The 12288-nt window shown below is 46.9% G+C and overlaps 1 protein-coding gene across 1 annotated transcript in view; it reads right to left on the minus strand.

The window, feature by feature from the left end:
- Positions 1-1094: 1094 nt before the first annotated feature.
- Positions 1095-12288, minus strand: part of LOC130132823 (neuropilin and tolloid-like protein 1) — a gene marked incomplete at its 5' end in the record, with an annotated part of 31402 nt that continues 20208 nt past the window's right edge. Inside the window, 3 exons of the mRNA XM_056301845.1 lie at positions 1095-1155; positions 2183-2810; positions 6619-6732. Coding sequence (XP_056157820.1) covers positions 1095-1155; positions 2183-2810; positions 6619-6732 — 803 coding nt within the window. The remainder of the gene's footprint in view (positions 1156-2182; positions 2811-6618; positions 6733-12288) is intronic.

Raw genomic sequence — 12288 nt, forward strand, 5'->3', positions numbered from 1 at the left:
GAAGCCCGTTCATATTGATCCAGGATTGCACTATTCTCAAGAAGTCTACATGATGGAAAGAATGCAACATAATGTAGGAGACAAGCAGACACACACGCACAACGAGACGACACATTTTTCACACCGTAGGACATAACAATGGGTAGCACTTTATGTGAGCACTCCGTTATAATTAAGTCATAAAGCTGCAATAACTCTTGACAGTTTAGTGCCTGGTAATCCACGCCGTCAATGCTGCAAAAGAGTCACCGTCATTGCATCTCGGACATATTTGGCTAATGCGATGAGTCAATATATGTGTTGTGCTTTTAGCAGCCTTATGAAAGAAAGCATGTCTGCGGAGCACACGCATGAAGTGTTACACAATAAAAGTGTAAATAATATGTTTCACCAAACATGAAACCAAATACAAGCGACGTAAACCATGCAAAAGTAAAGAGGAATTCTGCCTAAGTGCGTGGCCACTAAAATCTGGCTCTGGCATATTCCTGGATAAACCACAAGGGACTATAATGAGATCTGAATTAGGCTGATGTGCGGCTAGATGTTCAATGTTGAATGCTATGGCACCGGCGTAGCTTAGAGGAACATCTTCGACTGCGTCTACTTTACTCATGATAATACTAATATCTAATAAAGGTTGTATGCACATGCTTTTAATTGGACTTAACCTGTATGATACCCGTTACAAATACAAACTATTTGCTGCAGGCCTATGTGGGGAGAAGTGCAAAGGTTAGACATCATCCCGTATTCACTGATAAAAGTTGAACTAAAAGTGATAGGGAATGCTCATGCTAATGAGATACACCGAGTGATGCAACGTATGCCCACAGTGGAAGAGGACATAACTTTAGCATCACGGGGACGTAAAACAAACCTAGCGCGGGGGTTCAAGATGGCTGCAAGCAGGGAAACCATCTCGGTGAACAATATGAAACAAACTTAAATAAAAAGAACTGATCAAAATTCACAAAAAAGGAAAGAAAATTACATTAAGTAAATACTTGCTCCCATGGGCAAACGATGTGACTACACAACAACATAGAAAATTGATGATTGTTGGATAAGGGTGCTTACCTTGAGATTGTCTCTTAGACCCTAGTTGTGTTGTACTCTGATTCATGTTTGCTCAAAGAGCCAATGAGGCAGAACCTGAAATGTCACGGCTCTTTCATTTAATATCAAACTCCTTTTGCATAGAGAGGTAAGAATGCATCATTAACTACACAACAGTGATACATTTCACTAGTGCTTCACTAGCCTCTGAGGATCTTGCATGCAGACTTGTAGGAAATTAGTGAACAATCAAGTATACTCTGGACAGAGCACTAAAAAGTGCATGCAGGAGGAAGCTGCATATCGAATGTATTCTGCCAAAAATAAAATTTCATTCCTCCATCTATTTTTTTTTTGTATTCTTGTAAACATGAACAGTTAGTTTTCAAGCAGTCAAGGTGCAGGTACACAGTAATATACTTTATGATTTGTTTTTGTAGAAAATCTTGTTCATGCCAAAATATTTGACTGTACAGAATGAAAATATTTTCAATATCGCAGTTAAAAATATAAAAGCTTGTTTCGTTGTGGTCATTTTCATTCACGTGTCAGTAAAATAATTAATCTCTATGAATATCAGGCACAGGTACAAGCCCTTACGCGGACAGTCAAAACCAGACGAGTACGGAGTACACAAGTACCGTCTGCTAGCGGGAGGTCTGTGTTTGCTTAAAGAGCTCTGACAAACCCCTGTGTGCAGCAAACAACAGCTTTAGAAGCCCATCATTCATTTATAAAGAACACCTAGCATGGGGTGTGTCCCACTCGAGGGTGAATGTGAGCAAAGGGGCAGGATTTGCTATCATGATATAGCCCTTAGTGGAAAATCTGTAAATGTACTTCTATAATGATAGGAAGAGGTAAAAGAATGAGGATCAAAGCAAAAAAGAAGCTAATTATTAGAATCGCCAAAAAAAAAAAAAAAAAAAAGAAGAGAAAAACCCAAAAGAATGAGAAGAATAGAAAAAAAAATGGGACAGGGTTTCAAAATTGAAAAAAAAAAAGCTGAAGGGGGATAAAAAAAAAAAAAGAAAAAAAAGTCATCTCCCAAATTTCCAACATCATCACAGAAACTTCTAGGGTTGCTGTTCTTCCCCCTCATCAGAAATCTATGGATACTGACCGCTGTACTGCCTTTTCGTGGCGTGATAGCCGGTGGCTGGTGGTGGGAACTTCCTCCAGGTCATCGTCCAGGTCGCACCCATTGTCTGCCGTCTCTTGCGAGTAGCTGTGCTTCATGACCAAGATGCTGCGGCGGTTACCGGTTGCCGGTAGCAACGGCCGCACCGCCATGGGCTGCTGCGGGGGCAGGTCCGCGAGAAGAGCCGCCCCTGCGTCCCGCGCGTTCAAGTTCCCGCGGCTCCCACGCCCGCTGAGCGACAGTTGGGACAAGTGGGCGGAGCCGGGGTTGGAGGCGGAGCCGCAGTGGTGGTCGTGGACACAGCGCGAGGAGGCGCGGCGCAGGGCGTGGTAGTTCTCAAAGTCCTCCGCCAGGTCCACGAGGTCCGCCGAGGCGGCCGCAGCTGCGGTGGTGCTTCGTAACGTGCACAGCTCGTAGTGAGGTGGCTCGAAGACCTCTTGGAACATGGTGGGGTCAAAGTCCTCGCGGCGCAGGACGTACTTCTTGCGCGGCTGCTTGATTTGGACAATGACGGAGACGATGAGGAGGATAAGCACGATGCAGCAAGTGACGCCGATAATGGTTCCGTTTGTGTTGTTCAGGTTGTCCAAGATGTTGGCTTTCCTTTTCTCTGTTCGGGGCGAGAGAGAGACAATACACAGGAATATGAGAGGGAATACAATTGACATGCGCCTTTTTTTAAACCCCCCTTTTCTCCCCAATTGTATCCGGCCAATTACCCCACTCTTCCGAGCCTCCCCAGTCGCTGCTCCACCCCCTCTGCCGACCCGGGCAGGGCTGCAGACTACCACATGTCTCCTCCCATACATGTGGAGTCGCCAGCCGCTTCTTTTCACCTTTTTTTTCTTCCACCTGACGGTGAGGAGATTCGCCAGGGGGCGTAGCGTGTGGGAGGATCATGCTACCCCCCCCCCCCAACAAGGCGCCCCGACTGACCAGAAGAGTGCGACCAGGACACACACCCACATCCGGCTTCCCGCCCGCAGACACGACCAATTGTGTCTGTAGGGACGCCCGACCAAGCTGGAGGTAACTCGGGGATTCGAACCGGAGATCCCCATGTTGCTAGGCAACGGAATAGGCCGCCACGCCACCCGCATGTTTTAAATGCCCTAAAACGTTTTAAATAACTTGTGAAGAGCATCCTCCGAGAGAATGAGAATGAAATGTGCTGTACATTTACAAGAAGATTTAGCCTCCAAATATCACAATCTGATGTGCAGGATTATTAAGAACACACACTTCCTCTTGGAAACCATGGCTGGAGGATGTAGACTGAAGAAACCCTACTCCACATGTAAATGTATACATATATACAGGATCTGCGCAATACAAGTTACAGCTACACTCACGTTTTATTTATTGCGTTGTTTACGCTCTATACCTCCTGTACTTGGGTTCTGATATCTAACCTTACACTTAATTTACACTTCGCTCATCTTGCTGTGCATGTGTGTATATGCAATATGTTATCATGAGCAATGTGCCATGTCAAACTCTTTGTATTTAATCATACTTGGCCAATAGAAACGGACTTGGCTGGACTTGAAAATATAATTCCTCAGGGCCCAGTGATGTACAAGATTAAGAGCGCCATTTTTATGGTCGATGTTTTATCAAACAGATGAACAAAAAGGTCATACTGAGTTATGGCTGTAACCTCTTTATCACCGGGGAAAGTAGAAAGAGCAGAACAGGCTAACAGTGTGTAGAGAGGCTGTCTGTGGGGAAATCTATGACATTTAAATGCTGCAATGAACCGGCAGGACAGCACAGAGAGCTTCAATGAGACACTCTACCAGTGAATGCGTACATTCAAAATAAAACTTGACATTTTGCCACTAATGAGGACAGATGTGGGCACCGCAACGGCCCCATACATACCAGAGATGGAAGAAAGCGGAAGAGAAGGTAGGAGGGGAAAAACATGGTGATCTGATGGTGACCGCTGCACGTTTTCAAGTTGAGATAGTATGGAAAGGTAGACTTAGACTGGATGAGGAATAGGGCCGAGAGGATGCACTAAATTCATGCTTAAAAACAGTGTCAAACATGGTCCGTCTCCCCGCAGTTGTTTTTGATCCGATATGCAGTAAATGGCGGCACGGTGGCGCAGTGGTTAGTGCGGTCGCCTCACAGCAAGAAGGTCCTGGGTTCGAGCCCTGGGGTTGTCCAACCTTGGGGTCATCCCAGGTCGTCCTCTGTGTGGAGTTTGCATGTTCTCCCCGTGTCTGCGGTGGTTTCCTCCGGGTGCTCCGGTTTCCTCCCACAGTCCAAAGACATGTAGGTCAGGTGAATCAGCCGTACTACATTGTCCCTAGGTGTGAATGTGTGTGTGTGTGTGTGTGTGTTGGGGGGGGGCTGTGATGGCCTGGTGGCCTGTGCAGGGTGTCTACCCGCCTGCCACCCAACGACTGCTGGGATAGGCTCCAGCATCCCCACGACCCGAAATCGGATAAGCGGCTTGGATAATGGATGGATGGACACAGTAAATGAAAGGTCACTCCTTGGTTCGAAGTTTTCCTGGCGGTAAGTTACCGCCACACCAACCAAGAGATGGAGTGGGCGCAGGACGACAGGATATGCTTTTTGGTTGGGTTCCCCCCTTGCTAAAAGTATGACTCAACAAGAAGCAGAGGATCGAAGGCATGCATTTTCATGTCTCGAGCATCTGTGCAGACTGCACTCATATTGAAATAACACCACAAAACAAACAAACAAAACACTTCCAAAGAAAAGCATCAGAAACGCTTTGCATCGATCAAGCCGGGAGTTTATAAGGCAATCCCATAATGGATCTAACCAGATGTACATCCAAGAACGTAGCAGGGTAGGAAAGGTCAGGGAGCGGCCGACTAATAAACTGCGGGTACACTACGGACCAAAAATACTTAATAATGATGTCTTCAGCGATACTGCCAGGGCGTTAGCTGAGCATCTTATACAAAATCTACGGTGTGGATGAAAGGAACCGTTTATGGGTCTGCTGTGGATCATTGTATGGATCCAATGGCTTGGAATTTCTGAGAGAGGAGGAGGATCTGATGCAGTAACTGACACGGTCTCGGGATCAGCGACCTGGCCTGGTTTGAGAGGCAGGAGCCTGTCGGTTAAGACAGGCAAAAACATACTGCACCGAGTAAAGGATTGAGAATAAGGGTGTCTGTGAATGTTCTCATTCGTCCAGGTCATGGTTATCCAAAGGAGTTGAATGAATCAAGTGCAACTGGACTTGGTATATATATTGAGAATACGGGTGCTTTCACATGGGTCGGGTGGAGAACCTTTTCTAGTTTGTGGTCCGTTTACCCCGTGTATGTTTGATAAAGTGGGAAAACTGTCATCAAACTTGGGTGCGCACCAAAAACGTGGTCTCAAGCTTCCTTAGAAACAGTGGTCAGGGGTTCACTTCATGTCGAATTTGAGGAGGTGAATTGCCCTTTATTACATATTATGTATTGTTGGAATGTTTCACCCACCCACCACTTTCCCCAACAGGCACAGCAAGGGACGACTGTGGACTGCATGTGAATGGACTGCAAGTATGGCACATCTCATCAGTCTGAGCCCCTTATAAGAATATGGTGTAACATGACTGCATGCCATGCACCCCGGCCGCTCATCATCTTCTACAATTTTTTTTTGGGGGATTTTTTCCTCCCCTTTCTCCCCAATTGTATCCGGCCAATCACCCCACTCTTCCGAGCTGTCCCGGTCGCTGCTCCACCCCCTCTGCTGATCTGGGGAGGGCTGCAGACTACCACATGCCTCCTCGCATACATGTGGAGTCGCCAGCCGCTTCTTTTCAACTGGCAAGTGAGGAGTTTCACCAGGGGGACGAAGTATGTGGTAGGATCACACTATCCCCCCAACCCCCCCCCCCCCGAACAGGCGCCCCGACTGACCACAGGAGGTGCTAGTGCAGTGACCAGGACACATACCCACATCCGGCTTCCCACCCGCAGACACGGCCAATTATGTCTGTGGGGACGTCTGACCAAGCTGGGGGGTAACACGGGGATTCGAACTGGAGATCCCCGTGTTGGTAAGCAACCGTCACGCCAATTTAGTGTAGTAGCACCAAATAATCACAAGCAAAACCAAGAGCGTGAAGTGTGCAGCATTTGCTTCTACATACATGTTTACGATGTAAAGTTAGCCAGCAGGAGATGGTGCATGGGACAACGGTTTGGGAGAGTTTTCACAGTTGGAGACTAAACCGGCAATTAGACAAACGATCTCGGGTTCAGACTCCAGAAATCGGTCCAAATGTGAAAAGGGCCCATCAAAAATACCATAACATATGACACAACAAGAGTCCAGGATACAGGTTTTAACCTGGATTAAGAGTAGACCGAGTTACGCAGGAATCCAGCAGAGGTTATGTGTGTGCCATGAGCTCGGAGCAGACGTCTCACCTTTGCACTGGTTCTCATCCCAGGGGTAGACACAGTTCTGCATGCCGTTGCACACCAGGGTGTTGTTGATGCACATGTTGCTGTGGCAGAAGAAGGCATCTGCATCACAGGGAGCTGAAACGGAGATTTTAGGAATCAGCTGATCAACAACGAACTTAAAATTCAACGCTTTGACTTGTTTCTCACGTTTCCCTTCAGCTGCAATTTCTCCATGAATAATAAGTTGAGCCAAATCATTTCCAGTGAATTCCCCACCATTAAAACAACAGCAAAAAGAAAGTAAGAAGAATCAATGAATAAAAAAAAAATCTCTAAAATGAGAAGAAAGACAAATTGGTATTTGAGACACAGTTGGAGGAAATGCTCTGATATGCCAGGTTTTGGGGAAAGTGTATTTGGAAGAGCATTACTCAAATCAGAGTCATTACCCCCACAAACCCATCTGTTCTTCATGAATTTTCATCCTTACCTGCCTCTTCAAACATTTGCAGTGACAAGCTATGGATGTGGAGCTCAAGGTGTGTGTGTGTGTGTGTGTGTGTGTGTGTGTGTGTGTGTGTGTGTGTGTGTGTGTGTGTGTGTGTGTGTGTTTGTGTTTGTTTGTTGGGGACTTTGGAGGGATGACCATGACATATTGGAGTCATCAGAATACACACATGAGAACACATGCATAGGCTACCACACAACCACTGCCCATACACACCTGCACCATACAATATACAGGCCCTTGAGTGCACATGATGGCAGCATGATGGGTCATGACAACTGACTGCTGAGTGGCACCTGTGCAAGAAATAACTGTAATGTCACATGCCTCTGCTTTCCTGGTGACGGTAGCCATAAAAAACTGAGACAATTATGAGAAAGACATGCCAAAAAAAAATCTCTGTTTTGACATTAGAGGCTCCATCATCAGTTAGCTAATTAAAAGACAAAGTGCTCTTCAAGGACATCTTGCTCTTAAACACCAATCACTCTAATGGGTAAGCAAAACAACTGGCCAGTCCTCTGCCTGCTACTGTCAATCACGATGAAGCACAGTGTTGTGCTTCATCATGATTCAACACCCGACACCCCCGAAATGTCTCCCATTTACATTATTTCATCTTTAGAAATACATAAGGGGGCTTGGTTAGAGTTCAACACAACACAATATGACAACACTTCGTCTTGCATCCTAAGCAGCACAAACTCACATAGTTTAAAATAATGCACATATCCACATATGTCTGTTGAGTCAGTCACAAGACAGACACATGCCCCACTTACGGGTGGGTTAGAATACCCCATCGCCTAACATGCACGTCTTTGGGCCACGGGAGGAAAGCCACGCAGACACAGGGACAGCATTCAAGCTCCGCACAGGACTGGGATCAAACCCGGGACCCTGTCCCACTATGCCATTGTTCCGGTACTGATGTCAGCTCATCAAACTGTACCCCCCCCCCTTTTCTCCCCAACTGTATCCGGCTAATTACCCAACTCTCTCGAGCCATCCCGGTCGCAGCTCCACCCCCTCTGCCGATCCGGGGAGGGCTGCAGGCTACCACATGCCTCCTCCCATACATGTGGAGTCACCAGCCTCTTCTTTTCACCTGACAGTGAGGAGTTTCACCAGGGGGACGTAGCGCGTGGGAGGATCACGCTATTCCCCCCAGTCTCCCCTCCCCCCGAACAGGCGCCCTGACCGACCAGAGCAGGCGCTAGTGCAGTGACCAGGACACCCACCCACATCTGGCTTCCCACCCGCAGACACGGCCAATTGTGTCTATAGGGACGCCCGACCAAGCCGGAGGTAACACGGGGACTTGATCCAGCGATCCCCGTGTTGGTCGGCAACGGAATAGACTGCTACGCTACCCGGACACCCCCAAACTGTTTTCACTGAATCAGCAGACTCCACACATCATTCGTGTCCTCTCGTATCTACTATATCATATCAACTGTGCTTGCAGCCTGGAGCAGAAGAGTGTAACGGAGCCACTTCACACTTCTGTCCTCTAACAACTTATTATGCCACTGATAGGTGATGATAATGGATGGCTATGCAGAGGAGCTGGTTATTTACCTGCAGAGGAGTTGTGCTTCTCCCTGTTTTTATCTACTTCTCTCTCTCTCTATCTCTGCCAATCGCTTTTCTCTTTCTCTTGTCTCCACACACACACACACGCACACGCACGCACACACACACACACACACACACACACACACACACACACACACACACACACACACACACACACACACACACACACACACACACACACACACACACACACACACACACACACACACACACACACACACACACACACACACACACACACACACACACACACACACACACCTTGCCAGCCGTATGGCAGAGCCGGGGAACTATTTGACAGTATTACCACAGTGATGTATGGTTGTTTTCATCCTCGCACTCCTCCCAGGTGAATAATAACAGACCAAATTAAAGTGACTTATCTATATCTCCTTCTGTATTCCTTACTTGCTGGGCCTTTGCCAGTGTTTCTGAGGTCATATATTGTCCTCCTATCTTATGCTCTCTTTCCATCGATGCATAAGCTGGAACGGTTTTGATAATGAGCACTAGAGGGAGCCCACCACCTCCTGTTCTGCTAAACCATCTCCTCTCCACCCACCCACCCACCCACACACACACACACACACACCACGGGGTGGAACAGACGCTATTAAGAGCCCGATCCACACTAATCTCTTCCAAAATTAATTCCAAGACATTTTGTAATAAAAGTGCCCTTTTGCCCACACAGAAGCATTTCTGCTCACTGCTGGAAGCATAAATTAACTCCTAAATGAGTGGCTGATGAAATAGTCTGGGTGTGTCTGCACGAGGCTCTCCACTAAGACCAGTGGGCCCTCTCCAGTGGAGCTCCACACAGACACAATACACGGCTCCCGTTTTTATATACTACGTACAGTGACATTTGGGAAGATAGTGGCGTGAATTCATGTTTGCAGCGGCCTCACCGAGTACCGGTGTGGGAAGATGGCGGCACGAACTTATGTTTGCAGCAGCCTCACCAATACCGTCCATACAGTGTCTTTGTTTGATGGCTGGAAGAGCTGGTGCTGGATCGGCTAAGAGATCTTGGTCTGCTGTATCCTGTGGGCCCAGGGACCACGGCCCTGCCCGAAGCTGAAAAGAAGTGGGGCAGGCTAAGCTAACTGCTAAGCTCATGCAGGCCGGTAGTTCCGATAACACCGAGGGCTGTCTGGCGGCGGTCTCGCCTGGCGTTGACTGTGTTTTCAGTGTTGCCGTGTGGAGTGCGGGGAGGTGTCGAAGGTGTCTGGCTGGGAGAGGTGGCGTTGGATCAGCTGGGGGAGCCTGGTCTGCTGCATTCGGTGGGCACAGGGACCACGGCCCTGCCGGAGCTGCGCCCAAGGAGGAAACATCGAGGGCGGTCTGACAGGACACGGAAGCGGGGCAGGCTAAGCTAACTGCTAGCCCATGCGGACCGGCAGTTCTGACAGTCACCCTGCATTCGTTCTCTTGGACAGTGATTTTTTTGTAGTTTGATATATGTGTTCTTGTAACTTTTGGATATGTGTTTTTGTTTGGGCTGGGGGAAATGATATTTCGTTTCAAATGACAAATAGTGTTCCTGATTCCCGATACTTGCAGATCTACACTGGTTTGTTCTGATGATAGGAGTGTAGTCGTGGTGTGAATACATTTCTAGGATTTGGAAGGTTACTCCCCAAATTGCAATCTTAAATGCAACCCATTTGATAACGCGAACTTTAGACAATAACAAGGCTTTTTAAATTCAGTTGCAGTTTTCACTATCCTGCTCTAGAAGCCATTGTCATGTAATAGCCCAGACTTCAATATCTTCACCTTAGTTTACGGACCAGTTATTACCGATTTGCTTTATGGCTGCAAGTACCATGTACAATAATAATCAACTATCAATATGTTATATTAAGATATGTGTAATTGATATACAGGTCTACTTTATCAGTACAACGCCTTTTCCCTATCAAGCTGGTCCCTTAGAAATTCACCAAGTTTTAAAGAACGTAATCTGATTACTGTGGGGTTTATTGCAGCAACTTGAATGGTTCGTTATTGTTTCTGTGATCAGATCACATGATCAAATCTCGTGTCGCTCGTTTCCTCCAAACCCTGAATGTTGCAAGAGCCGTGCAATAACCATCTCTCCTTGTATCAGGACGCCTTGTGATAGAAGCCGTCATCCATCCATCCTCGTGCTACTGTGTCACTGCAGTATGTTGACGTACAACGCTTTTATCTAATATTTGCACCCTATTCCTCTTTAATCCGAAGCAAACCAGACAGCAAGCGAGCAGATATGACATAATCTCATCAAACATCTAGCAATGAGCCACATGTTGTCATTCATTACTGTACTGTGCTGTTGCAGAGAGCACTCGCCCACACTGTAGAGAAGCTTTCTAAAACACCAGGATTGAGGGGTGTAGTGATGCTGGGGCAAATTTCCTCTTTCAAATGTGGAGACTGGTACCTGCTGTAGAAGTGTAACGGAGCTGAAAGCTGAGATGTCACTCTGCCATATTTTCTGTAACTGCTTCTTGGGTGATGATTGGCTTCTCTGTCTTGGACTTTACATTTAGCCATTTTAGTGTGTGTGTGTGGGGTGGGGGGGTGAAAGATTGAGTGAGTGAGTGAATGAGTGAGTGGGTGAGAGAGAGAGAGAGAGAGAGAGAGAGAGAGAGAGAGAGAGAGAGAGAGAGAGAGAGAGAGAGAGAGAGAGAGAGAGAGAGAGTGTATTTGTTCTGAGAAACAGAGGAAGATCACTGATATTGGAAATATCGGCAGGATCGCGGGACAGGGGAACAAAGTGGCTATCTGGTTTTGTGATGGATCTCAGTGGGAATCAGCAGCCGTGAGCGGTGCTCTAAAAGCTGTAGGATCAATTTAAGCTTAAATATCTAACTCAGCATCCAGATGGTGCACTGTTAAAAAAAAAAAAGAAAAAAAAAAGAAAAGAAAAAGAAGAAAGAAGAAAAATGTTCCATCTTATAAGGTGGTTTTGCCTGGATATGTGAGCCCTAAAGACTTGATTCCTTGATTCCTTTAAGTGGAAAAGCGAAAAACAAAATAAAACAAAATGGATTACTTAACTCATGTCAAAAGAATGTCGACCTGTCACTTTTTCACCGGTTTATAGAGAACTGACACCTAATGCTCTATAACAGAACTAACGGCTTGGCGAGATTGATTGTTTTTGTTTTGTTTTGTTTTGTTTTGCAGAGCCTGCACACTGCACTGTTGACATGGTTGGTGCAGTGCTGCTGAGCAGTGGCGAGCATGGTTCTTGAGGCTGAGGGGCGAGCTGGGGATCGCATGAGTGACTTAGGCAGCAGTGTTGCCCCGGCAACAGCACATCCTGGCTCCGCTCGGTGGATAGGCCTCACAAAGGGGACACTGACTAACACAAACAACCCTGCTGCTGCTGCTGCAAACACATGGGCACGTGTGCATGAACACACACACACACACACACACACACACACACACACACACACACACACACACACACACACAGACCATGCAAATATATCCTAAAGTGGTACGATCAAAAAACTAGGAAGACCAATAGAACATCCTCCTACTGGTGTCTGTAAAATTTCATCGATTTAATCAGTCGAGACGCG

This window comes from Lampris incognitus, unplaced genomic scaffold (assembly GCF_029633865.1).
Source record: "Lampris incognitus isolate fLamInc1 unplaced genomic scaffold, fLamInc1.hap2 scaffold_176, whole genome shotgun sequence".
NCBI lineage: Eukaryota > Metazoa > Chordata > Actinopteri > Lampriformes > Lampridae > Lampris > Lampris incognitus.